This window comes from Sciurus carolinensis, chromosome 19, assembly GCF_902686445.1.
Source record: "Sciurus carolinensis chromosome 19, mSciCar1.2, whole genome shotgun sequence".
Taxonomy (NCBI): Eukaryota; Metazoa; Chordata; class Mammalia; order Rodentia; family Sciuridae; genus Sciurus; species Sciurus carolinensis.
In genome coordinates, this window is record NC_062231.1 from 27,171,203 (window position 1) to 27,198,688 (window position 27,486).

Here is a 27,486-nt window from a genome sequence, read left to right on the forward strand (position 1 = left end):
GAGCGTCTCGGAGACTCCAGAAGCGCCTCGGGCGTGTGTGGTGGGCGCTGCCAGCGTGGCGCCCGAGGGCGCGCGGGGCGCCGGCACGTGCGCGGCCGGGGCGCGGGCCGCCGGGTGGGCGCGTGGCGCGCGGGGCGTGTGGCGCGCCGTGCCCGCGTGCTGCCGGGCGGGCGTGAGTCACGGCGGGCTCGCCTTTATAACCGCCGGAGGCTCGCGGGAGCCGCCCGCCGCTCCGCGCCGCGCCGCAACCGCCCCAACCGCCGCGCGGCCCAGGGGCGCCATGAGGAGCCCGCGCTGCGTCCCGCTGCTGCTGCTGTTGCTGCTGCTGCTCACGCCCCCCGCCGGGGACGCCGCCGTCATCACGGGGGTAAGCCGCCCGCACCTGTCGCCGGGAAAGCGCGCTGGGGCTCGCCCCGGGGAGGCGCGGGACGGGGAGCCCAAGGCGATGCGCGGCGCGCGGGCAGGGTGGCCCCGAGCCAGCGGGAACACCTGCCTCCGGCGCTCGGGGGCGCGTCCTGGTGCAGCCATGAGGGTCGCCCACCACCTTCGCCACCACCTGCTCCCCGCGACCTCTCCCGGCCCCGCAAGCCTGCTCCTGTGCTGGGTCTGTCTGTCTGTCTGTCTGTCTGGCAGAAAGAAGTTTCCTTCTCAGCCTTTTCAAGTACTTTTTCTGGGAGTTCCAGCAAGAACCTTACATTTTGACTGACGGCCCCTCCCGGAGTTGCAAAAGGAGCAAGAGGGATACCCCAGGTCCCCAGGTCCCAGTCCTGCGTCAAGGGACTTTGCTCCCCATGGGTCCTCCAGGAGAACCCTTGCCAATACCTTGGGTCAGGGCCATGTGTGTGCTTTGGAAAGCAATCCTAGGCACTTCTCCAGGGGTCTGGAGTTGGTCCCCCGCTCCCCAGCGTCTTGAGCTTCGCCCTGTAAAATTTCCCATTTGCGGCTCCTAGAGAAGCACCTCTCGTGCTTTATGATGGAGCTGGGCGACTAGATGCGTTTCAACTTCCAGAGGGCGTCCTGCGCGTCTTTGGAAGTAGCCACTGGTTCGGTTCTCTCCAACTCCCAGCAGTTTTCTGTAGGCTAGCCGAAGAATGAGTTTGCAGTACAAAATTTTTAAAAGCCTAGTCTCTTTTGCCAACATCATTGCAAAACTGCCACTATCTGCTGCTCCTTCAGACGTTCTACTCTTTTTCTGAGTGTATTTTGCTTCATTAAATGCAATTCATTTATTTCATTGTGACTTCAAATATTAAAGTGCATGTTATGGGTTAACATACAACTAAAATATATGTATTTGAAAAAAACAGTAATCTTTAACTTAAAGGGAAGTCATTGTCTTAATAAAGCTCTATTGTCTCTGGTTGGTTAATAGGTCACAGCATTTTGTAAGCCCTTGTGCTCTGACAGCATTTGGTTAGACCCAAAAGATATTTAATTATAAGCTTGTGGTATTTATTAGAGTATTTTTTAACAAGTTATTAGCTTTGTCAGTGGCCAGTCTGTGTGGCTGAACAAAAGTACCTATGGGTCTTTCTGATACATGAGGATTGAAACATTGCGAGTCTTTTTCCTCCCTCTTCCCCCGCTGGCTCATTTTAAATGTCTGCTAATCCTGTGCGTCCAAGGTTCCTTTGCGGTATAAGAATTTTTTTTTTTTTTTTTTTTTTTTTTGTTCTATTCACAGGATAACACTATTTGAATAGGTCTGCATGGGTTCAGGATGAAGGGCATTAGGAAATAGCTAATTAAAAATAGATAACCTTATCCACTTCTTCCTAAAGTTTGTCCAAGAACTGAACCTTTTGTTACAAAATGGAATTTTCTCACCTCGGTTGTCTGTTACAGAAATTTGGACAGGGCTTGCTACATGATTGTCCTATGTGCTGCTGTGGTCGTGGTTTAACTCAGTGTTACAAAAAAGAGTTTTTAAAAACTTCTCTAAAGCCACATGGCAATAAAGTGTCATTTTCTCTCCCTGACAGGAACCATCTGGATTCAAATGAAAAACTCAGTGACTTTTCTAGATACATTGCATGTATGGAGAATGTTAAGCATGGAGTGATTGATTGAAGTTTAAAAGATTCTGGCTAGATTTTTGATTGTCCTCTAAAAAGAGTGGGTAGGGCTTCAGAATTCAGGCTATGGGACCATCTGTCGAAATAAAATACTGGCTGAGACTTCCACCCAAAGTATTTATTTTAGTAATATGTATAGGTATTTTGAAATTGATTCATGTGTTCATAAAAATTTCTTAAAACATATTGGAAAAGGTTGTGGACTGGATATCTCACTTATGGAATGTGAAAGCCGTGTACACATGATTTCTGACACAAATACAAATGTTTGGATATTGTCCCGTGGAATCCAAACCATCCAAAGTGGAAATTGTAGGTTTTAACCTACATACTCACTTTAAATAGAAAGTTCTAAAGGAGGAAGTAAATAAACTTTAAAGCCAGATATTTGGTCACTTTTAATGAAAAATAATGCTAAAGAACATGTCCATATGTTTACATTTTAAGAAGTCTCAGTTGGCCCCAAACCTGAGATCTTAGAAGGACTGTTTTAGTTGTTTACAATCAATGTACATTTAATTTTGTGCCTAAATTATACCCTTTGTAGGCTTTTCTGTGTATAGCATGAGATGTTTTCACCTTATCACAAGCAAAACCCATTATTTTACACCATTCAGACAAAGCATCCCACTTTTTGTTGGTTTTAGGAAAAAATAATAATCACTCTTCAGATCCGTCTCATGAAAGTGCATTCAGACTTGATTGTCTCTGTTCAGCAGAGGATGGATATTCCTGCATGGTTGACTCCTTGTATTTATCTTCAGTTTCTCTATCGGGAGCACGTGCTGAGAGTGACTACCGTGGACACTGCCTTTGTCCCTTGCACTTATTAACCCTGTGATCTCCCGGGACGGGCTGGCTGTGGTACACACGCAGGCACATCCTAAGCCACTCATTTCCACTTGGCAAGCTGCTTGCCTGAAAAACGGGGAGCACACAAGGCAAGAGTCTTGCCCTGTCCATTCTCGGCCTGTAAGATCTCTCCCTTTAAGGAGGACATGGTGATAGTCAAGTCACTGGCGTGAGAAACTTCAAGTCTCATGAACCAAAACGCCAACGTTTGAAAGGGAAAATGAACCATGTCTAAAATTTACATCCGTGCCTTTGTGGGTCTGGCATGCTTCATGCCAGGTTTAGAGATCATTTAAATCTCTTTTCAAAACTAGGCCCAAAGTGTTCTGCAGTTAATCGTCATAAAATCTTGTGATTCGATTTATGTAGTTCCTAATGGCCACGTACAGCGCAAGACTGATGTAGACTCATTCTTCAGATTCAAAGCCAATGCAGCCAGCAAGCATGGGAAGAGGAGAGCTAATTTTGTTTTTTAAAAGGTCTTCTGTTTAAAGTGTTCACAATGTGAAGGCCATTATTGAGTCTACTCTTAAAAAATTTTTTCTGGATATGTGCGAGCAAACGAAGCTAAATATATATAGTTATTTAAAATCATAGCATTTGGGTATTTAAAGAGCATTTCCCTGCTAATTTTAGATTCCCCTACCCTGCGTCTTTCCCGCTCTCTGTGTTTATCTGTTTGTTCTCACACTTCAGGCCTGCGACAGGGACCCCCAGTGTGGCGGAGGCATGTGCTGTGCTGTAAGCATCTGGGTTAAGAGCATCCGGATCTGCACACCCATGGGCAAGGTGGGGGACAGCTGCCACCCGCTGACTCGGAAGGTTAGTATGTGTGTCGGCGTCACGGTGGCTCTCTTACGTTGCCCAGCCACTCTGAGAAAGGCCTTTGTGACCGGAATCGGAGACGGTGTGCCTGAAACTGGAAGTCGGAGGAGAAAACAATGGAAAAACAGCCTCCTCTTCTCTCCCCTTGCATTTCACAAAAACCGTGCCCTCTCCCGTCCGCATCCTAGAGCTAGAAACACTTCATCAGACTAATTTCCCCCGTGTGAATTTGCTTAGAAATGGTTTAGGAAAAAAATATATATGATACTGTCCTATGCTTCTTTTCTTTGCAGAAGTCACAGTATAGAAGTTCTTGAAAAGACTTTTAAGATTAGACCTGCTGACAAGGCAGAAGTAAATAACCTTTGCAGGGGTTTTGTTATTATTTCAGACGTCATGGATTATAACAATATTCTTGTATCTTAAAAGTTCTGAATTTTACCTCTGTAGCTACGGGATACATTGTCCACAGTTTTAGAGATTATTGGTCTGTAAATTTCCAGCTTCCTTATGGATTGTGTAGCAGCTCACTCCCAGTGACCTAAATAAGACTTTGGGAAAGTTGTTGACAGGAGTCAGGGGGCCATGGGATTGTAGGATTGTCTGCATAGGGCTTTAGAGGAGGTGTCCCCAGGGGTCACAGGCTCATCCCTCTTCAGGGGCCAGCAGGTTTGCATTGCTCAGGAAGCAGAGAGACACGGGGAGCAGAGAAGCGTGTGGGACTGGAGGGTCCCTGCCCTTCAGATTGATGGGGTCAGCAAGGCCCTCCAGGGATGCTGGGGTGCAATGCCTTCCTCTAGTCCCCCCTCCTGGTTGCACCCCTCACTGATCTGCAGCCCCGGGGCATTGGGACAAGCCCCCGGCCAGGTAGCCTGATGGAGGCAGAACTTGGACACTCTCATTTGCAATCATGCTGAGTGTCTTCAGACCACAAAGAACTGCACATTCTACCTTACTTTTTCACAGACAAGTTAGGGTTAAAACTGCGACGGAATGAGACCTCTTTCCAGGGACTCCTCCGCCATCCCAGCTAACGCTCAGTAGTTCGACCTTCTTGGAGTGTGCACCGTGAAGTCAGCTGTGGCTTGTTGGCAGAGGGTCCGCTCTGAGCGGTGGGACAGGTTCCCGGGCACGGGCCTCTCCCAAGGCTGAAGTAGCGGCTGGCTTTCCGGTGGCTGCCTTGTGAAACGCTTCCTGTTACATGGTGGCCATGCCCGCCTGTGGCCTTACCCGGCAGGACAGTGCTGTCATTTCCAGGCATGACATGCACCTTTCACTCGTAGACATTTCAAGACAGCAAAGGTCATGAAGGACGAGCTGCCTGTGTCAGTGCCAGGCTCCTCGCGGGCAGGCGGAGCTGCCCTGCCGCCCTGGGCATGCTTTCTCATTACACGTCCTGTGTGCCAGTCGTCTTTGGCACCCGGGAGTCGTTGGCCACAAAGAGGTCACTCTCGCCCCGCGCCTTTAAGGACTGTTGTTCACACGGTGTTGGAATAACTCCACACACCCCAGACCTGAAACCCCGCAGGGAAGTGCCACCCCTGTGTGATCCTGTGCTGGTAACACCGATGGCTGCCACTTGCCGAGGGTCGCGACGTGCCGGACACGCTGCCCTGAGTGGTGTGTCTCTGCACGGTCACTGCCTCCTGAGGGCTGGTTTACTTGGTCACATTCTGCATGCGGGATGGAGCCTTGCAGGCGGGGCTCAGTGGCTAGTCGAGGCTGCAGGCCACACGCAGGGGCACAGGCTGACCCTCCACGGTCCTGGTGGTGCTAAGCACATGCCCTTGACATAACCTGTGTGTCGGGGAGACGAGGGGCTCCCGGGGCCAGTTGACCCTCCCATGTGGGGGCTGGTGCCCTGATGGTTTTGATGAGCTGTTTCAGAAAGAACCAGAGTCTGCTTCCCGGGTTCCTAGGTGACGTCGAGCTCAGGTGTGCCGTGATGTCACTTCTGAGAGCGGACACAGCCCGCCTCTCCTAACCTGTTGCGCACCTCCGGAGTTTTATTTTTTATCCCAGGTCCACTGGTGAAATCTGTAAGTAATAGACTGTGGTTTCCATGGTAAAATTCAGTGATAGAATAACAGAGATCCTAAAAGACACGGTTTTATGTCAGACTTTAACTTCCCCCCATTCAGTTGTCCACTTGAAGTGTGTTTCTAGAACTCAATTTTAACTTTTTTTTTTCCGTCTTGAAAATAACATTTTCATGGTCCCTTTGATGATGTAGGAGTAAGTTTTGGAGTTGTTACTTATGACAGATAAAATTCGCCTATTCTGGAAAAGAAAAGAAAAATCTAGCTCCTTCCAGAGTATCTCTCTGCTGTACTCTCTTCAAAACGGGGCAAAAAATAACCCTGGTGAGCATCAGATCCCATTGAGGGGTACCCTGAGGCTTAGCAGCCCCTCGGTGGAGGGGGAAAATAGAGCCGCTGTCCGGAAGGTCCTTTTTCCCATTTCAGATCAACTTAACTGTGAGCCACCAAAACCTGTCCAACTAAAGCGAAGGTGTCTGCGGAAGAGGCAGGGCTGTAGGCAGGACTCAGTGGCCACCAAGGCCAGTGGGCTCTCATTTAAGTGCGCCAGCTGACCTATAGAGTTCACAGTCACTGCTAAGCTGTTGTTTTTATAATTGCACACTTCTTAACTTTACACTTGACAATTAAAATTAGAATAAAATAAATCCAACAAGAACGAACCTGGTTCAGAACACACTTTTAAGCAGATAATAGCTTTTTAAACCAGGCATTCACTTAAAAAAATATTTTTAACAATCAATGAAGTTGAGTCATGTCTACGGGAAATATCTTCCATTTTTAAAAAACAATATTTTAATTTCAATTAATTGCCATACTTTTTTTTTAGATTATGCTTTTTATAATAAAATTGAGTCATAAAATAATGGAAGGACTTGAAAGACAAGGTTTATGTAAGATCTTATATCCCATTTGGATTAATGTGATCAATACTTACATTTTATTGCTTATTATTTTCACTTTAAATACTTAAATAACTTTTTCTAATTATTTATTTGCTTACGTATTTACGATGCTGGGGGTCCCACCCAGGGCCTTGTTCCTGCTAGGGAAGTCCTCTACCCCTGAGCTGCACCCCGGCCAGCTCCACTTCTTCCATAATCAGTTCCAACATCAGTTTTCTTCTTTTTTTTTTTTTCTTCTAAGTTCATTTTGAAACTTGACCTATACATTTTCCTTTTTTGACGGAAATTTTTAAAATAAAAACCTGAGTCTTGTTTTCTTAAAAAGCATTCATCATAGACTGAAAAAATTATTAGTGGTTTCAGCTTTAAGGCCGGTACATGGACAAAACATCATAAATGCAATCCCAGAATATGAGCTGAAAGACGGAGTAAAATATAACTAATATAACTTTAAAGATGAGTGACAGGTAGGAGAAAGCACAGCACGCCAGTGTCCTCGCGTGTGCCATCGTGCATGTCCCGAGCCACCATCCACGCTGACGTCTTGGGCAGAACCCCCACAGTGGTCCCAGGCTCAGATCAGCAGAGACTCACCAGACCAACCTGCCCTGCCTGACGCGGGTTCTCTTGGCCTTGGCCTCATGCGCCCTTGACCCGGTCTCCCCAGAGGGGGGCATCTGCTGAAGCACAGTGGCGTGTCCCTCGCAGGATTTCAGTGTCGGCTGGGGCCCCTTCCTGCAGGCTTGTCCTCTTGGAGAGGCTTGGTGGTCTGCACCGGGAACCTCTAGAATCTGGAACTTCAGGCTGGGAGGCCCGGGATTGAGTGAGCCTTTGATCCCAGAGCAAACCCTCCAGTTTGGACTGAATGGCTCAAACATGCGCCTTCCGCGAACATTGTCTCAAGCCTGGGTGACGAGACAGCGGCTAGCTCTGTCACGTGACCTGTGGGTCTAGAAGCACAAGGGCCGGTCAAGCAGTGGGCAGGGCCCTGCTGGGTGTACCAGACACCTTGCTGTTTGTCATGAGGAGCCCACGGATGTAAGGGGAGCAGGGAAAGTCCCTGGGCTGTGGGCGGGGGACGCCAGGCTGGGGCGTGAATGAGAAGAGGAAAGCGTCCGGCCTGAGGAGCCCTGCGGCGCCACCTGCTCTGATCACCCAGTCAAGGTCCCGAGCAGCAGATCACACTGAGGACCCACAGTCTCGGTGGCCTGAATAAGGAAAAGGATGCAGAGGTCTCGGGTGCGCAGACGAGGGGCCTCTGCTCTGGAGTCCGGCCGCTTCGATCATGCTGGGCCTCCTCGGCACAGGGCCCTGAGATGGTCATCTGTTGGCCCTCGGGGAAGAGAGTTTGCAGTCTACCCGGGAGACTCGGGGCAGAGCTGGTCAGCATGGAGCAGATAGTTTCTTGAGTGTGACTCGTTTACCAGGCCCGGGGCTGTAAAGCTCAAAAATAGAATAAATGGGCACAGCCCCCTCCCTCTTGGAGAGCCTGCAGCCAGGGGACGGTTGAGAAGAGAGCGACCTCAGGACGGGGACGGGACCCCGTGACGAGGTGCACTTCCCCTTGGCAGCCGGGTGACCGCAGTCGGGTGCATTCAAAAGCCGCCCTTTGCTCAAAACAGTGAAGACCCTGGGCCTGGGGTCCGGGGAGATGTCCTGGGAGCCTCGTGTGGCCTGAGCCAGGCGGTGGGCCTGTCTGTTCTTCTTTTCGCTGGTTCCGTGGTGATCCGTGTCGGGAGGCGCGGGGATCCAGACACGGAGCGCCCGGGCGCTGCTGCATGGCCGTGGTCTCGTGGCATCCATCCCGTGTAGTGGACATCCAGCCCACTCAGGCCCTCGCTGTGTCCCCGGCACCTGCCACAGGCCCTGACGTGTGGGCGTGCTTGAGGGAGGGAAGGAGGATGGCGTCTCCATTCCCAGCAGGCGGGCGGCTGGCTCTGTGGCCCTCTCTGTGGCACCTCTTCTTTGGGCGTGGCTGCCGCTGTGGGCTCTCCTCGACCTCGGCACCCTTGCCCTTTGGACTCGCCATGCTTTGTTGTGAGGGGCTGTCCTGGCCGTTCAGGATGGGGGTGCATTGCTGGCCAACCTCTTTAGAGCTACACACCCGCCTCCCTGCAGCTGGTGGCAAGCAGGTGCCTCTGGATATTGTCGGGCAGCCCTGGGTCAGAACCACCCCTGGTGGGCGGCCCTGGCCTGGGCAGGAGTTGTAGGCGGCTTGTTGAAAAGGAAGCTCCACGTTCCAGGGTTGGGATGGCCTCAGCCAGCACAGCTGTGCCGCCTCCTCCCGGGCTTCGTTGGTGGGGACGATGCCCCCGCAGCACACCCTCCTAGTCACACAGAGAAGGAACCATTCTGAGCACCAGCCTGGGCTGAGTGACGGGCAGTGTGCAGGTAGAGGGTGTGGCCAGAGCCCGGGAGAGTGGCGTGTCCCCGGGGCGGAGGCTGCGGGGCTCCCGCCGAGGCCCCGGCTGGCTGCCCACACCTGCCATTCCCGCTGCCTCCCGTCCTTCCCTCTGTGTGTATTGATCTCGGTCGTCTCCCTGACCCTTCCAGAACCCTTTTGGAAATGGGAGGCAGGAAAGAAGAGAGAGGAAGAGAAGAAAAAGGAAAAAGGAGGTAAGAGGCCGTGAGCGTGGAGCCAGGGAGAGGCGCGCAGAGTGCTCAGGCTTTGGTCGGACCCGCAGGGTGGGCCCGCCTGTCCATCCGTCCGACCCGAGAGCCAGGCTGGAAGGGCCTGCCGCTCTGAGGACAGCCCTGTCCGTGCGGGAAGCGCTGCCCGGAGGATTCCTAAGCTGTCTGGCAGTCGGTGTGGGCGGCCTCTTGGCGAGAGGAAGCCCTGGTTTCGGAAGCAGGCGGGACACAGGTCTCTGCCGTGTCGCGCTATCGAGGGTCCTCGCCAGGGAGCCGGCCTCCCTCCTGCCCCATCTCACTGACCGTGGTGCGTGTCCAGGCCTGGGGTTAGATTTTCTGTGTAGCACGTGTGAGATGGGCAGGTGGTGAGGAAGGCCAGTTCTGGGGAGGGACATGGCTCGGCCCTGCTTGCTCTGGAGGTGACCTGCACCCAGTGGCCTCCACCTGCCCCGCAGAGCACCACCCCTGGCTGAGCCCCTCCCCGGCTTCACTGCTGAGGTGGCTGGGCCCCTGGGTGACTCCAGAGACAAAACCCACCTTTCCCTGCTGGGCCAGCTGGAGGCAGGACCAGTTGGTTCTTTCTGCAAAGTGAACTCGACGTTTTCCCCGGCTTCCTCCGTCCTGTTTTCCGCCTCACGTCTTGACTCCTAGCGTCCCCCTGCCAAGCTGTGAACTTACGCATGGCTCACTGGTCGTGGGTTGACCGCTGCTCGTTGTCCAGATGCGGCCATGCCCCCAGCACTGGGCTCCTCTTAAGGGGCCTCAGAGGCGGGTCACTGTCCCAAGAAGCAAAGGAGGACCGTAGAGGTGAAGAGGCTGGGGCCTGGGGCCTGGCCGGAAGCCGAGCTCCAGATCCAGGTCTGTGGCCTCGGCCAGCTTGCCAGGCTCTGGGCCTCCGTGGCCCACCGGTCACGTGGGCGTGATTAAAGCGTTTTCCACTCCACAAGGTGATGGCAAGGACGGAACAGGGCCATAGGTAGAAAGCGCCCAGTGTCTCTCCGGTCGCCCTTCAGAGAGCCGGCCAGGGGCTTCCGCGCTGGGCCGCTGCTCCGCTGACTCGCTCCCCTTTTTCTTTCAGGTTCCATTTTTCGGACGGAGAATGCACCACACCTGCCCCTGCCTGCCGGGCCTGGCCTGCGTGCGGACTTCATTTAACCGGTTTATTTGTTTAGCCCGAAAGTGATCCCGTGAGAGCTGGAGCTTTCTACGCCAGCCGCGTCGGGCCGCCTGCAGAGTCTGACCTGGATCCCGCCCGCCGGGCAGTGCCAGGGAGAAAATCCGCGCCGGCCTTCCGAGCAACATTTCATCTTCGATTCTTCACTTTTTGTTTCTTTTCGTCGAAAGGGAATTTTAATTTCGGACAGAAATGTGGAGCGCAGAGTATTCCGGCACCAGTTGTCGTTTCTCTGTTTGGGTTAGGGTTTGGTTTGGCTTTGTTAGTGCCAATAACTCACCCGCTGGCACAAAGATGAGAATAAGAATTGGTATTTTGTTACAGGAACATTTTTTTTTTTTTTACTCCACCCCTCCCTGCCCTGTCCCTGCCAGTTGTGCAGTTGTGTGTGTGTACACACTCATGCACACACAACTCACACACACACATACACACACACTTGGTCTTTGTCTCTTCGTCTCAGAAGATTTATAAAGCCCTTGCTTTGTCCCCCATTTCCCGTCTCCCCCGGTGGCATTTTAAAGTGGAAGTTCTGCGACCTGTAGTCTGCCGGTGGACTCCCCGGCGAGAACTAAGCCATCCCCCTAAGCAGGGACCAGTGGGGACCCCTGAACCAGGCACTGCAAACTCTCTTCTTGGCGGAGGCAGGGAGTGCCCCGGGAACTCTCCCGAGCCCGTCGTTCTGGGTGGACCTCAGTTCTGCCCTTGACTGGTGAGGACAAGAATCAGCGGGAAGCCACGCTGATTGGGTCCAGATTGCTAGCTGTGGGGGTTCCGTTTGAATTAGAGTCGTCTTTTCCAATCCAATAGCGTACCTATTCTTTTCCTTTTTTATGAAGTTTACTTTTTTTAAAAAAGCCCCCTCGTTTGAGATGTTCTAAAAAAAAAAATGTCACTTGGGAAAGAAGTGTTGATTTCATTCTGGCGGTAACACTATCTAGCTACCAGGTTTAAATCAGTACTATTATGATTCAAAGTTGGTTTGCCACCAAAAGTTCTTTTGTGAAGGATGGCCCGATATCCTGTCCTGCGTACCCTGTATGAATATTGCAGTGTGAGAATTCTGTATCAGAATAATGGCGGACTGTCTATCACTTGATTTGTTTTGATACTCTGTCTTTACTTGTGTCCTGGTCGTCGGTTTTTACTACACGCAGATTCCCGCACAGGCCCCACGCTCAAGTGGGCGAGGACACCTCCAAAGTTGGCAAAAATCTCCCTCCTGTGATGCGCGTTCTTGCTTTGCATCCAGGAACGTGCGTGATGTTTGCGTGGATTTTAAGGTGGTACCAAAAAATAGACCGCGTGTGCATGGGTGAAGTTTGGGAGTAGGACGGGAGGTGGCCGTGTGCCCAGGCCATGTGCCAGGAGTGGACAGAGGCCCCGCCGTGTGCTGGCTGAGCAGGCGTGACGGAGCCGGCAGGGTGGGTGGGCAGGACGGGCCCTGGGTCCCGCTGCTCAGTGACGCCAAGGCAGTGTGGCCCTGAGAAACTCCCCAAGTGTTGCAAATTGACTTAACGTCACCAATAAACAACATATGAAATGTGTTTCACTGACTAAACTTCCCCCGCGCCAGCCCGCCAACCGTTAAGAACAACAACAACGTCCGTCCATTTTGTAGTTGTGAACCTGGCCAGGGCTCAGGGCCGCACGCGGCGTGTGTTCCACCCCCGGGGCTACTGTGCCCACGGATGTATCTGGGTTTGCCGCACCGGTTGCCACACTTGCTCAGGGAACTGTTGTTTTTGATTAAGTTTGTTTTAAGCGAGTTTGCTGGGGAGAAACAAAATGGGCACTTGGAATTACGGGCAAAGAAACGGGCAGGCGTGCAGCCTGGCTCAGCGTGCTTGCAGCCAAGATTCAAGACACCCTTCTCTGTGCCCGGGGGACACTTAACTGGGTCAAAGGCCCATTTGCACCAAAGTTAAGAGCAACACAAGCTACGCTTATGCCATTTTGCTTTCCCAGATCCCAAACTTGGTTCCCTGAAGGGGTAGAGGGTGCGGCTAGCGTGTCAAGTTAGGAAAGAAGCGTCCCGCGGGCTCAGCACCTCCCAGAGGAGCACAGAGCTTGGTCCCTAGCGTGTGCCTTAGTTGCCAGAGACTAAAGGCAAGGCAGTGCGGTGGGGGCGTGTGGCCAAAGGCCCAGGTCACGTGGCATGAGCACCAAGTGTGTCTCTGAGCCCCCGGGGTTCCACGTGCCGTCCAGCACTGCCCACGGGTGTGAGGCCACTGTCCCCTGCTCCCCACAGGGCAACAGGAAGTGTCCAGGCAGCTCCCACCTGCCAGGTCTCTTGTGTCCAGGGTGTCTGGCAGCGTCTCTGGCCACTGCCCCCAAACGCCAGGGATACCACCTGACTGGGAGGACTGGCGGAGTCTCCAGATGTGGCGGAGGAGGTTGCAGGTGAGGACAGATGGTTTCATCTAAAACTGGTTCGTGTCTGCTCCTCATCGCTTAGTGATATATTCTTATTTCACTTTCAAAAGGTCAAATAATACTTAAAATGTTACACCTTTGCAGAATCATTAAAAACAAGACGTTCTGTGACCAAAGCGGTGAAAGGCAAAAATTTGGCACCGCTTGCATACCCAGCGAAGGAAACATCACTCCTGGATCAACTCCATAGTTTACTGTATCTCAATGTTTAAAGGCAGAGGCTTTAAAGTTTAAGGCAGAGGCTCCACAAAATAAGGCTCAGTCACATGTGAATGATTTCACCTCTTTAGAGTGTACTTCCAAGCAAATTTCCATGTTGTTTATGTCCAAATTTTCATCCTCTTGATTCAAATGTGAGTAATTTAGGGGGAAAAATGTTTTTGTTACAGAAACTCAAACACTTTACAAGCAAAATTAGGGGAAATTGTGTTTTATTAAGTTAGATCTGAGTAACTGTTGAGAAGTTTCCCAAATTGAGTTTCCTTATAGATGTGATTAAGCCTGGCACGAGTATATTTGGCTCTTTCTTAAAACAAGCAAATCAACAAAACTTTTATTATGGAAAATTGTAAACATGAAAGTTTTGAAAATGTTAGGAAGTCTCATCTGTCTTTCATACAGATGTTATTTCCATCTATAATTTCAGTGACAAACTTGTTCCATCTCTACCTGCTCGACACCCACCTCCATCCCTTCTGTGTTGTCATTAAGCAAATCAACTCAGTACCTTCTTGACAGGGCCCACTAGTCACTAACTGTATTAGTGCATTTTCCATTACTATAATGAGATACCCGAGGCTGGGTACTTTGTTTAAAAAAAAAAAACAAAAAAAAACCCCTTACTTACTTAGTTTAAATTTTTGGAGACCAAAAGCACCCAAGCAGCATGGCACCAGCTCTGAGGAGGGGGTCCTTCCCTGTATCACATCATGTGAGATGACATTGTGGCAAGAGGGAGAGATCACATTGGCAGAGTGACAGAGGAGGAGCCAGGCTTGCATTATCATAATAACCCTCTCCACAGAGCTAACCAAAGTCCTATGGGAATTACATCAATTTTTCCCAAGAGCATCCCCCTTAATGACCCAGTTCTTCCCATAGTGCCCACCTCTTAAGCGTTCCACACCACCTCCCAACCCTGCCAGCCCAGTTCCCCGTGGGCTAAGCAGTAGCACCCACCCAGGTGGGCAGGACAGCCACATCCAGTTATCAGTGACGTCAGCCCATCTTCTCATAGAGGTGACTCTGCAGACGTGACCGTGGGCCCCGCCTGAGCAGCCTGTGTCCCTAAGCATCGTTCTTTCCGTAGCGCGGGAGATGGAACCCAGGGGCCGCAGCTGCCAGGCAAGCGCTCTGTCGCTGCGCCACATCCCGGCCCCGAACACTGGCTCTCGTATTTTTGAGATCCCAAAATCTGGGGTTCAGAGTGCAGGAGCAAAATATTTCAGGCCCAGAACGTGCACAGGAATGAATGGATAAGGCTCCCGTATAAACCTTAGCAGATGGCACTCGGTTTCTCGAGGCGCAGGAGGCGTAGAGGAGCGCGGGGCTCTGATTTGGCCGTAGGGAGTCCAGTGCAGGGTGAGACCATGAGTCCCGTGCTGTCAGTGCCCATGACCTGTTGATCTTCTTGCACGTGGTTAGGAGCGGGGGAACTCACTCTTACACAGTTCGTTTTTCCGCCCCTCACTTCCCACCCAACCCTCCTGCTCACTTGATTTAGCTGGGCAAGTGGCCGCCCACCTAGCCAGCCAGAGGCAGCTGCCGGGCGTGTCTGTGTGGCTTCAGTTCCTCACCTACTTACAAGAAGAGGCACCCACTTCCTCTCCAATGCAGAGACACGCCGTGCATCCGTCTTTGGGCCCAGAGAGTGACGGAGCTGGGGAAGGTGGCAGAACTGAGCCCCCAGCCTGGGTCCCTGGATAACCTGAAGCGTGGCCCTGACCAGGAGGGACGGAGAAGCACTCTTGGGTAACGCACTCCCATCTCGACCCTCTTCAGCCAGTGGAATGAGTCCTTCTGAATGTTGGCTGTTTCGTTAGACTTCGTAATTGGTTTTGCCATCTTCGGATAATTTGGCTTTTGTGTTTTTTTTTCAGTGGCTGCCCCACAGGGGCAGGACCAACATACCATGCGCGTAGAAGTGGTTTGGAGGTTGGAACTGAACACTCAGGGGCAGGAGGCAAGATTTGTTGCATGATGGGACTGTCTAGTGAGAGCTGAGCAGACTCAGGTTGGTCCAGCTGAGGTGGGTCTTAGCTTTTATTGCATCTAGGAGGCCATACCAGTGACGGTCTCTGCTGGGGTCAGCTAGCTCGGGGGTGAGGCCAAGTCTGGGCAGGGCTGGGGACTGCTGGGTTCTGCCAGTGTCCAAATGTCAGAAGAAAGCTCTCCTCACTGTTAGAATCCTGGAGTAATAGGGTAATAAGAACTGCTCTCCCAAGCGAGCAGAGCCTTCAAGCTAGAAAGGCCTGAACTTACCCACGAATTTTGATCATGAGAGCATCCGTGTTCCACACCGAGGAGAAGCCAAGGCGTAACCCTGAAAGATGTCAACTGCCCACGCAGGAAAAGCAAGTCACTGAGGCCTGTGAATTTTCTCATAATGTTTAAATGGATTTTAGTCTTGCCAAGAGGTGTTTGCAAGGGAGGGATAAACCTTACATAACAAACTTCCGGGGAACAGCCCTAGCAGAAGTCAAGTAGCACGCCCTTAGCAGAAGACTCACCGGGGCTGTGTCACTGTGTTGTGTTCAGCAGAGACAGGTTGTTAAATACACACCTGAAGGCATTCAGCTCCTCTCCGCAAAACTCACAAAGTAACTCACAAAATTTTTAAACAATCCTCTGTCAGGCCACATGTCACCATTACTCACAAAGCGTTAGAACAATTATGCAAATCAAATCCTAGAAATAGCTCTGGGTATCCCATAATTCCTCAAGACAGATATGCAAAGCAAGCTGATCGTGACTCTGGGTTCACAGAATTACACACTGTACGGTTCCGCTGTGCATGTCACTTTGCACAGTGAACGCCTGGGCGGGTCCCGTCCCTTCTCCTCCTGCCTGGCTTACTGTGAGGCGTGTGGGCCAAACCTCAGGAACAGACGGGAAGCCAGAGAGAAGATGAGAATCTTAAATGAGAGGGCCAGGGGGAAATTAAAATGCTCCTGTGCATTTTAAACTTAACAATTCCAATTCCTAATGTTTAATAAGAGAATATTAGTTTGGCATTAAAACAATTTTCAAAGCCTTTGAAATTAGAACATATGTGCATCTTCAAGAACGTGAAGCCAACTATTGCTCTTTCCAGGTTCAGATAGCACTTCCTGGAGGAAAATAGGATCCCTGTCTAGGAAACCACGCAGATAGGCAGTACTCAGGTGGCAGGCTGGCCTCTTAGACCCTGATTTTATAAATGACCAAATCATTCCTCCCAGAACCAGGCAGGAACAGCTCTAATTCACCTGTCTCCTTAATGTTACTGAGAGAGAAGATTATTGCATGCTTGCCTCGACATTGCAAAGCAAACATTTTTGCAGGATTTCTCTGCATAATTGAAAGTGACTGCAAGACTTCAGGCTTTCAGATGTAAATTGAAGCTGTTTATTTACTTGGATACAGGATTGATTGGATACCTAATACCTCCTTAGTCTCCCCTGGGTACCTAGTACCTACTTAGTTTTCCCCAGATACCTAGTACCTATTAGCTTCCCCCAGATACTTAGTAACTACTTAGCTTCCCCCAGGTACCTAGTACAATCTTAGTCTCTCCCCAGGTACCTAGAACCTACTTATCTCCCACTAGGTACTTAGTCTCTCCCCTGGTACCTAGTACCTGCTTAGCTTCTTCCAGGTAACTAGTACCCACTTAGCTTCCCCCAGGTATTAGTACCTACTTAACTTCCCCTCAGTGCCTAGTACCTACTTAGCTTACCCTGGGTACCTATTACCCACTTAGCTTCCCCTCAGTATCTAGTACCTACTTAGCTTCCCCTCAGTACCTAGTACCTACTTAGCTTCCCCCAGGTACTAATACCCACTTAGCTTCCCCTGGTACCTAGTATCTACTTAGCTTCCTCTGGTACCTAATACCCACTTAACTTCCCCCAGGTACCTACTTAGCTTCCCCTGGTACCTAGTACCTACTTAGCTTCCCCTGGATACCTAGTACCTACTTAGCTTCCCCCAGATACTTAGTACCCACTTAGCTTCCCCTGGTACCTAGTAGCTACTTGGCCTCCCCTGCCACTTGCCTCCCTTTCTCTTGAACAAGAGCACACAATAACCCTCTGAGCTGCACGCCTGCTGTTCCTCCCCTCCTTGGGGTCACTGCTAAGGGTCACTGCTGACTTGTTAGGTTCTGACAGCCCTTCCGCTGGCTCTCCCCACAGCAAGAGTCAACGTAGCACACGTCCTCCATCAAAATGGCCACGCTCCTTACTGGCGCTTGAACATTTGGGTAGAATCGGAACAGAAAACTTTGGAGACAAAATGGTGTGCTTTCATTTCACTTAGAGAAATGTGTTTTTAAATGGATTCCAGAGTGAGGGGAGGGCAGAGGGAGTCAGAGAGCAATGCAATAACCCAGGAGGAGGGGAAGGTGGAACCCGGACCATTTTCCTTCCAGATTTCTGGTTTTCCTTTTCCCTCATTCGGGTTGAGTGGGGACGCCCTGCCCAGGGCCCTTTAAGACACCCCATCCCGTTCCCCTGCCACTCTATCTGGGTTCGTCTCTTGGCATCTGACTTGCTCTGTGGTTCTGGTGTCTTCACCAAGGTCCCCCAACCAGCTGGTGCCTCATCAGCATGAAAACTGCCCCCTCCTTCTCCGACCTGTATCCTTCCGCCCGCCCGGCTCGGCCACTGGCTTCCAGTCAGTGCCACGATCTGTTGATGGGATGGCTGGATTCCCTCAGGCACTTTGCCTGATCCCTGCAGTTAGATTTATGGTATCAGAAAGTTTAAGCATATTTTGATCGAAATTGTAAAGTGCAATTAGACAGAACCGTCCTCGTAATAAATAATAAGTCATGTCAAATCCGTCTCATTGCTTTCCTAGAGGCAGGATAATTCACAGCAGGCGGGACAGGCTGATAGGTGCAAACCTGCATTAGATGTCTAACTGTTTAAAACGTGTGGATGCAGTTCCAGGATATCAAGTGTCTCTATGGGGTGGAGGGAGAGTCATTTCAATTTCTTTGTGGTTACTGGTCCCTCTGTGTTTTAGTCAGCCTTTTCATCGCTGTGACCAAAAGACCTGACAAGAACAATTTAGAGGAGGGCAAGTTCATTTGTGGCTCCTGCTTTCAGGGGCCTCAGTCCACAGACGGCCGGCTCCATTGCTCTGGGCCTGAGGTGGAACAGAACATCATGGCGGCAGGGCCTGGAGGAGGAAAGCAGCTCTGGACATGGCACCAGGAAGCAGAGAGAGCTCTGCTCACCAGGGACAGAATATAACCCCACAGGCACGCCCCAGGGACCACCTCCTCCAGCCACGCCCTGCCTACCTGCACGCCCATCCAGCCCATCCCTATCAGGGGGTTACCACTCCAATCAGGGTAAAGCTCTCGTCACCCCATCGTCTCACCTCTGAACCTTCTTGCATGGTCTCACACATGACTTTTGGGTGACATCACGTATTCAAACCATAATGCTTCAGATAACAGGCTTCCTAAATATTAATGCCTGAAACAATAGTAGTTTTCTCTCCAAGCCAGTAGTCTAGAAATATGAGGTTGGTTCTCTGGTTACAGATCCAGAATCTTAAAAGGGGTGCCGATACTTTTCTTCCTGCCCTGTTCCGTCCACAGAGTCTCTCTGTGCCTTTCAGGGTGGCTGTTAGGCCTCCTTCGCCCAAGAACATCCAAAAGGCCATGAAGAAGGAGGGAAAGACGGCTCTTTATGGGCCGGATTAGAGCCCAAAAGTCTTGTCCAAATTGGAGGAAAAGCAGGAAACCGCCCCTTTTTTTGGATCGAGTTTTGTTTTGCTTTTGTTTAACTTCCTTTTACTCCTGTAGCAGCCAAGAAGCAGCACAAGAGACGAGGGTGTGAGTGGTCACCCTGGCTCCCTGCTGCCTCCCTTGCCGCTCCGAGGGAGAGTCCCGCAGGCCGGCAGTCATGCAGCCCACGTGCAGGGAACACCTGTCAGACGACGGAACGGGGCTTGTGGCAGCTGCACACTTTTTAGTCCTGTACACCTTAGAATGCTGGTCAGACGGTAGGTCTGTGGCTCAGTCACGCCAGGCGCTCCGACCTAGTGACTGAGGTGGTGGCTGGGCTGTCTCCCTGGGGCTGGGATACTCCTCCCTCTGCAGGGGGTGCACCCCTCGCGCAGCCCACCCCGTGAATCTAACACACGCGGGTCAGCAACAGCCTTGGTCGTAAGGAACCAATCCTGCAGAGGCCCGTGGCACAGTAGCTTGGTTCCGGGCCTGCAGAGAGAGCAGGAGCCAGCAGCGTGAGCCAGCCGCAGGCCCTCATGAGGCTGCACAATGAGGGGAGGAGCCCAGAGGAGCCAGGCCGGGCCAGGAGGGCTTCCAGAGGCCTTGGCCCTGCATCCAGCACAGACCCTGTGTCCACCCAGGCTCTGGGGCATGGTGGCACAGACTGGTCTGCCCACGCCATCGCAGCTGTTGCTTGCTGTGACTGTTATTCCTGTTGGAACGAGGGTGGTGAGGAACTCCCAGGCAGGGGGCGATCAGACTTTCCAGGGATGCAGAGACAGGGTACAGTGGAGGAGGGAACAGGCTGAGCCCTACTGGAAAAGCCTGCTGTGACCAGGCATCCAGTCAACCCCACAGGCCCTGGGAAGACAGTTGACCAGTTCCACCAACCCAATGGTGGATCCACCTGCAAAACTGCACCCCCAGGCAGCCATAGGAACTGGAACCTGGGGCCTCTTACGAGGCAGGGCATTTGAGACCTTGGGGGGCCAATACCAAGACCAAAGGCTTGGCAGAAATAATTGTTGTGTTTTATTAGAAAAAGAGTGTGTTGAATAAAAGGGCAGGAAAGGAGGGAGAGAAGGAAAGAAAAATGAGACTGATAGGACAAACCCACAAGACTTGGCAAGGATGAGTGGTAGACACAGAGACCATGGATCGCCACCACGCTCCCTTATTTTGTTTGAAACATTGTATCTTTTAAAACCTGAACACAGTATGAATTAAGTCCCGGAGTAAATTCACACAGCCACACAAAAAAGCAAAACCTGAACATATCTGGTGTCAGCTTTAAAAGATCTAGTCTTTCTGCAAGGGTATTTGATATAAGGTACCAAAGACCTAAAAATACTCATTTTAAAGCCAAAATGTCTACGCCAGGACTTGGCAGATGAAGATTTATACATAGGGTTTTTTTTTTTTTTTTTTTTTTCCCAAGTGTAGAGACAACTCGTTTACCTTACCCTGAAGGAAGGGCACATGCTAAATAAACTTTCCAAATAAACAGGCTATTTAAAAGTCTTTAAATGCATGACCTGTCCTGAGACAGCAAGCAGAGCCTTCGGCACACAACCAGCCTTCCTTGATGATTTCTGAGGGCTGTAATTAACAACCACAGTGCACACTTACAGATTCATTGATCCAGACGGCGACTGAGGGTGAAGGGACTTTTCCACCTTAGCACGGCTTTTTCTTGGAAAGCTCACTTCTCTGCCCCTCATCTCTCTTTTTCCTTTACAGTTGGTCACTATTTCTTCCTTCCCTCAACTGAATTCTCACCGGAAAGCTTGCCTGCTCTTATCTAATCAGATTTTTAAATACAGAAAACAAAAACCAAAGTAGCCAAGCTTGTACACAAGCTGCTAAAGCAGCTCACGTGGGCACAAGGCCCAGATGTTGACGCAGTCATCCTGGAAACTGGTTAAAAATGCTTCTCCTGGGTCCCACCTCAGGACATCCCGGTAAGAAGCTGGACTACTCGTGTACTGAAGCCAGTTCTCCTGGACTCCCCTATGGGAAAGCATCCCAGGAACGCAAGGCCAGGTAGGGTGGTCCAGTCTGTGATGGCTGGTTCCTGTGCCGTGCCAGGTACTGTGTCCCAACAGCACAGGGACTTGGTGACCTTGGTGAACCTGGGTCACCGGGGTGGGTGGAGGTTCAGATGTGGAGAGATTACTTCACAGGCTACTCTGCCTCCGGGTTGGTCGTGATGTCTGGAGAACGGCCCCCGGATGATTGAGGGACACCTGGACTTGTGACATGGAAAGAGATAGGGGTAATCATTATTATACATTCCAAATATGACCATCTCCACAGCCTGATTTAATTTTAACAAAATAAGACAGTATTGCCCATTAGAGATAAATTGGCCAATCCCCATATCACTTATTCCTTTTGGACCCAAGATTTAATCATTAGCATTACATTCAGAATAAATCCCAATATATTCACTGTGCTCATTTTAAAATTTTTTATTATTTTTATCGAAACGATCGCTTGGCTCATACATGTTTTCATTCATTATTTATCAGTGCACTCTTAGGTTTGGTGGTGCTGGGATAGAGCGGAGGGCTGAGCAATACCCCAGCCCACGCTGTTCATTTATAAAAAAAGTTTTAAAGCACTATATATGTTTACTCTTTCTTCCCTTTAAAGAGAAACAGTGCAGGTTTTTACCTTGCACTTTAAAGTTAAAAGGTCTCCCAAAGTCTTGGAAATGCTAATGCTCAAACTAGGAAAACCGAAACTAGCAACAGAAGACTCGCAGTAGTACCAATCCCAGCCTCAAAGACCACCACCACTACTCCAGAGTGAAAAAACTGGTATATTCATGTAATGCAAAGAGAAATACAGATATAAATCCTCAAAACGGAAGGTACGTTGATAAAAACATAGCAGTTTAAGCAAAAAATATTATACAGTACTCGCAGAATGTCTTCTTCCAGTTTTAAATTACACCTAACAGAGAAATAATATTTAAAATGACAATTCTGGTTATTAATTTAAAACGACCATCAGTATAACAGCACAGCTTAACCTAGCAAACACTAAGAAAATGCCTCATCTCCTAGAAGTAGTGGAGCATTATATTCCATCCATTTATTTCAAGAACAACAGAACAGTCTTTAAAGTGGAAATTAGTTTCATAAGACAGAATAAAACCCGGCTTCTCAAAGCACAAGCCATTTCCATAAAAGTGTCCTCACTTTTTGTTGGCAAAAAAAGTGCCGAAAGAATTTACTTGGCTTCGCGCAACCTCACCGTCCTTGAGCCACGATGGATACGTACAAAAGCATGCAGCACTGTATTTTCTCCACACCTTCACGAACCAAAACACTTTGTACTCTTAAAAGTTACAATGTGACTGAGACGTTTCCATTCAAGATTGATATGATACAGAGAGCAGCGGCGGCTGCTGTGTATTTAGTATAAACCAAGTCGTTACTTACTGCTTAAAAAGAACACTGCCTACTGACTCCGAGTTCTGTCAAGTTCAATGTCAACACTGAGCTAAGTTCCTAAGGCTTCCGAAGGATCCCACTGCACAACCGAGGCTGGGCTGGCAGACCAGACAGCACGTAGGACGCTTTCCCCTTCCTCCTGGTCCATCCGAAGACCCCGGAGGAAGCTGACCCGCGAAGCCCCCAGCTCTCTACCTCACTGCACTATGCGATGCCGCTTGAGGGTGTCAAAAATAGCTTCTGTAGAAAACTGGCCATGGTCTTTAGGAAACTGCATGAAGAAAATCAGCCTTTATTCAAAAACAAAACAAAACAAAACAAAAAAAAAAAAAAAAAAAAAAAAAAAACCACGTGGGAGAAAAGGCAGAACCAGTACAAAAAGACTGCAGGGCCACCCTGGGAAGAGGGGGTATGGAGGAGGACGAGTTTGCGGAGTTGCCCCTCCCCCGCCTCCAAGCTGGAGTCCGTCCACTCCGAGTGTGCGTCCACTTTGAGAGTCGCTTTGAAGGCAGCTTATAAAATCGAAAAGGGGACAAGACGGGGAGAAGTGAGGTCACTGTCCAAGCCGGAGGGGACGCTGGGGGCTTGGGGGTGTGGCGGCGGGGAGCCCCTCACAAGCCGATGCCCTTCAAGTCGCAGGGGAGCGTGGCCGGCGCGGTCTGGGGGCTCTGACAGCAGGGGAACTGGGCCCTGAAGCAGTCCCTCAGCTCCCTGTTGAAGAGGAAGCACACCACTGGGTTGATGCCCGCCTGCGCGAAGGTCAGCCACACCGAGGCTGTCAGGTAGGCCTGCGGGACGGCGCCGGGCCGCACCAGCACCCGCAGGTAGCTGGCCACCACGTAGGGCCCCCAGAGCAGCAGGAAGAGCAGCGTGACGGCGTAGAACATCTTGCACAGCCTCTTCTCCGTCTTGAACTCCTCCAGCACGAGCAGGCGGCGCGCACCGCGGCCGGGCCCCGCGGGTCGGATGCCCACCAGCGCGGGCGGCGTGGGCCCGCGGCCGAAGCCCGCCGTCCAGTTGGCGGCCGCCTGGCCCGTGGCGCCGGGGCCGTGGAAGGTCCAGTCGTGGCTGACGGCGGGCACGAGGCGCGCGGGCCGCATCTTGCGGCGATCGTGGATGAAGAAGAGCAGGCGGAGGTAGACGAGGTGCGTGGCGCCCACCACCACGGCCAGCAGCAGCAGGAAGCCCAGCGCGCCGGGGGCGCCGTCGGGCCGCTGCTCCAGGGCGCACGGCGCGTCCTCGTCGTCGCCGCCGCCGCCGCCGTCCAGCACCGGCGGGAAGGCCGCGGCCAGCGCCAGCGCCCAGGCGGCGCACACCAGCATGGCGGCGCACGGCCAGCCGGCCAGGCGCTCGGCGTAGAAGCGGTGGTGCGCGATGGCCAGGTAGCGGGTGACGCCCACGCCGAGCAGCAGGAAGGCGGCGTGGAAGCAGAAGAGCGCGGCCAGGAAGGCGAGCAGCTTGCAGCCCAGCGCGCCCGGCGGCGCCCCCGTGGCGGCCGCCGCCCGCCGCGCCGCCAGCATGACGGCCGGGAGGCAGGCGAGCGCGCGCAGCCCGTCGGCCAGGCAGAGGTCGAGCAGCAGGTAGTACGGGGCGCGGTGCAGGCTGCGCTCCCGCACGATGAGCAGCGCGAACAGCACGTTGCCCGCCAGGCTCACGCACAGCAGCAGGCTGAGCGTGGCCAGCTTCAGGCCCAGCGCGGCCGCCTCGCCGCCGCCGCCGCCCGGCTCGCTCGCGTTCGCCATCGCGGTCTCCGCGCCCGGGCCGCCCCGGCCTCGCCGCCCCGCAGGCCGCCGCCCGCCCCCGCGCTCCGCCGCCGCCGCCGCGCGGCCCTGGCGCCTCCCGGGCCCGGGGCTCAGCCGGCGCCCGGCCGGCCCCGCTCCGGCTCCCCGCGCCGCCGCGCCGCCGCCGCCATCATCTCAGCAATGGTGCGCGCAGGAGGCCCCGGCCACTCCCCGCGCCCCGGGCGCCGCGGCCGCCGCTGCGGACCGGCCCGCGCCGCCGCCCGCAGCCCCCCGCATGCTCCTCACTCCGCCGCCGCCGCCGCCGCCGCGCCTCTGGCTCTGCCCCCCGCCGGGCCCGCCGCCGCCGCCGCCGCCGAGCCCCCTCCCCTGCGCCGGAGCGCGCCGCGCGGCCGCCGCCAGCCCCGCCGAGGCATCCCGCGCCGCCCGGGCCCGGCCGGGCTGGGGGCGCCGCTGCGACAGCCGCGGGCCGGGAGGTGGCCGGGAGGGAGGCAGGGCCCAGGACGCAAGGTGGCGACAAGTCGCGGTTGGCCCCAGGTAACGGGGGTCTGGCGGCGGCGCGCCGGGGTCACCGGGGCGTGAGCGGGGGAGGCCGTCCGGCACCGCGGGGTCGGGGAGGCCTGGGGGCAGGAGCATGGGGGCGAGCTACCCTCGGAAAGCTGGTGAGAATCAACGGTAGTGACACTCAGGGGAATCCCAAGCCCGCTGGGACTCCGGTGAGCCCTGCTTGGGTGGCAGCGTGCCCGGCGCTTGCCAAGCGTCCCCCCAGCAGTAACTACGGAGTTGGCTCCATTCTGAACCCCTCCTTATCCCTGACGAAGGGACATCGGAGGGCGGGGGGCGGTGCAGAGCCCAGAAGCAGCAGAGCTGGGGTGCCGATCTCACTGGGTCGGATTTCCAGGGCTCACCCCGGCGACGCTGCAGCAAGCCTGCCGAGTTACAGCATTGGGCACGCTGAAGACGGACAGACGTCCGGGAAGGACATTCGGCCTCTTCTCTTAAGTGAACCCTATGTACTTTCCTCCCTGGGTATCCATTTGCTGGGCAAGCCTGAGCCAGCAGCCCCTTGTTCTGACGCTGGGACACTCCAAATCCGCCCTGCAGGGCTTTGCGCGGGCTGGTCCTTCTGGACCAGCGCTACACGCGGTTCCCTAGCTTAGTGTCCTCTTTCTGACCAGCCTGGGTCACTCTGCACCTCTGCAGTCTGTTCATTTCCTTGCTAGCTCGTACAATTTGTCATGTGTTTTTACGTCTCCAAAATCCTGTCCCCCTTGCAAGTCTCTAAGCCCCCTGAAGGCAGGGGACCATGTCTGTTTTTCTGTTTTTGTTTTTTTGATTCCACTGTTTCACCAGTGCCTAGCGTGGTACAGCCAGATCAAGGAACGTGGTGTTTCAGTTACTCATTTTTCTTTTATACAGAAAATCTTCTCTTGCCTCCCCAATAATACATGCGTGACAGACACCTTGATGGGCATTTCTAGGACCACGCAGGATCACAGAGGGCCTTGGAGGTCAGGCTAAGTGGAGTCTAAACTTTAGTCTGTAGATAAGAAGGAGCCATTGAAGGTTTTTGAGGAGAGCAATGTTGCTAGAGCTGTGCTTGGGGCAAAGTATTCTGGGGACAGAGCCTGGAGGGCTATCCAGAGCTTCAGTGTGTGCTGGAAATCACTAGGGATTCTGTTAACATGAAATTGCTGATTCCAAAGGTCCAGAATCATCCTGAATGCTCTGTATTTCTCACAAGCTCCTTGGTGACACTAGAGCTGCTAAGCTGTTGTCTGCCCTTTGGGTAACTTGGCCTTTGAGAACTGTTTGGACATTTTTGCAAAAGTCTTAAGTAAGCATCTGCCTCAGGAACCCCACCGTGGAGTGGATAGGGCAAATGGCTGACCGAGCAGACATACAAATATATGCTGACAGAAACGAGACATACATTTTGGAGGGTGTTTTGGTTAGGAATTGCATTTCCATCCTAGCAAAAGGAGTAAACGAGTTTCTTTTCCTCACGTAACAAGAACTGTGGAGGTCAGTGGTTGCTGGCATTGATTTATTAGCTTAAGGACTGAGTCTTTGAGCCCTTCTCTCATGATCAAAGTAGGCTGCAGACAATCTAGCCATTACTTCTGCATTCCACACGGAAAGGAGAAGAGGCAAAGAGTAAGTGTGCTAAGTCAGCCCCTCTCAGAAGAGCTTTCTAGAAGCCCTGTGGTATAACAAGCTCAGAGGGCTGGCTACCACACTTAGCACAGGGAAGTGGAAAATGGTTCTCCATGCCTTTCTTTAAAACCAAACATGGTCCTGGAGGAGAGCCTGCCATGTCCGGCCTCAGCACTTGGGCTACCTCTGCCTTCCTGTAACGCAGGTGGGCACCATCTCTGGATGCTTTCTGGTAGCATGAACCCGGCTTCCAACTACTGAGACTTGCTGTGTCCCAGGCGCTGTGGGGAATACTCAACCTGGATTTAAGCCTCGCCGCCGTCCTGCGTGGGTCACGCTCTCATGCCCTCTGCTTTGCAGGTGAGGCTCAGAAGGGTTCAATTTTTCAGGCTTTTGCCACCAGTCAGCATCAGAGCTGGGCTCACCAGACAAAAAGTCTGACTTCAGAGCCCTCCCTGGCCACCACCACAAACACTGCCTCTTGATGAGAGCAAGCCGTTGAGTTTTTAAAGACAACAAACAAGCAGATAGCAGATGCTTATGCGCACACTGTCAGCCACTTTCGAGAGGGAAGGCTGTTTCAAAACGGCCAAGTCCGACGTGTAGACTTTACAGAGAGAGACCAAAGGGCCTGGGGGTGGGCTCTCGCTTCCCGCTCCTCCGTCTGTACCTCCCACACCTGGTCACATTTCTGAGATTGCGTCTTGTAATGAGCACGTGTCCTCAACAAGCCACTTCACCTCTCAGAATCTCAACGTTCCCATTTGCTGGGGGTCTTGGGTTCTGCAGTTCAGTTTGTCCAGGAGAACATGGAAGGGAGACGGTCATGTACCACAGATGGGGAGAGATTTAGTCTTCAGAAAAGGCACCAAAGAAGACCATTAGGTCCTTACCCTTTAAATGTCTGGGTTTTCTATTGCTATCTGTGGCCCCGTGTGCTTCTAGTTGGGTTTTGAGATTCCGTTTAATCATTTGCACAGAATCAAATACCAGAAGCAGCGTAGAAAACGCTGGCTGTCTCACAGCATTTATGTGCCTGCATCTTTCATGCTCAACATTTGCTCAGTCGATCAATACATAAGAAAAAGCCATTAGCATGTCACTGGCCAGAATCCACTGAGTTTCCTTCTGCTGGTTCTTGGAAGTTTCCAGCAGGACTTTTTCATGCTTTCAAGCACGAAGTCAAGAGCCTGCAGAGCAGAGCAGAGCAGAGCAGCTCTGTGAGATTTTCCCTATTAAAAAAAAAAA

At 52.3% G+C, this 27,486-nt stretch overlaps 2 protein-coding genes across 2 annotated transcripts; one reads left to right on the forward strand and one right to left on the reverse strand.

Moving 5' to 3' along the window:
- The first annotated feature begins 239 nt into the window (after positions 1-239).
- Prok2 (prokineticin 2) lies at positions 240-11,350 on the forward strand. The gene is made up of 3 exons (XM_047534825.1): positions 240-367; positions 3,624-3,749; positions 10,406-11,350. The coding sequence occupies exons 1-3, from the start codon at positions 281-283 to the stop codon at positions 10,508-10,510; spliced, it is 318 nt and encodes a 105-aa protein (XP_047390781.1). The 5' UTR covers positions 240-280; the 3' UTR covers positions 10,511-11,350.
- Positions 11,351-22,700: 11,350 nt separating this feature from the next.
- Positions 22,701-24,107, reverse strand: Gpr27 (G protein-coupled receptor 27). Its single transcript, XM_047534819.1, has one exon. It carries the CDS (start codon positions 24,082-24,084, stop codon positions 22,954-22,956), a length of 1,131 nt encoding a protein of 376 aa, XP_047390775.1. The 5' UTR covers positions 24,085-24,107; the 3' UTR covers positions 22,701-22,953.
- Between the last annotated feature and the right edge of the window lie 3,379 nt (positions 24,108-27,486).

Excerpts from the sequence above, each read along its gene's own strand:
- Prok2 (XM_047534825.1), top strand. The coding sequence starts at position 281 with ATGAGGAGCCCGCGCTGCGTCCCGCTGCTGCTGCTGTTGCTGCTGCTG. Across the intron at positions 368-3,623 it reads ACGCCGCCGTCATCACGGGG|GCCTGCGACAGGGACCCCCA; the intron begins GTAAGCCGCCCG and ends CTCACACTTCAG. Across the intron at positions 3,750-10,405 it reads GCCACCCGCTGACTCGGAAG|GTTCCATTTTTCGGACGGAG; the intron begins GTTAGTATGTGT and ends TTTTTCTTTCAG.
- Gpr27 (XM_047534819.1), bottom strand. The coding sequence starts at position 24,084 with ATGGCGAACGCGAGCGAGCCGGGCGGCGGCGGCGGCGAGGCGGCCGCG.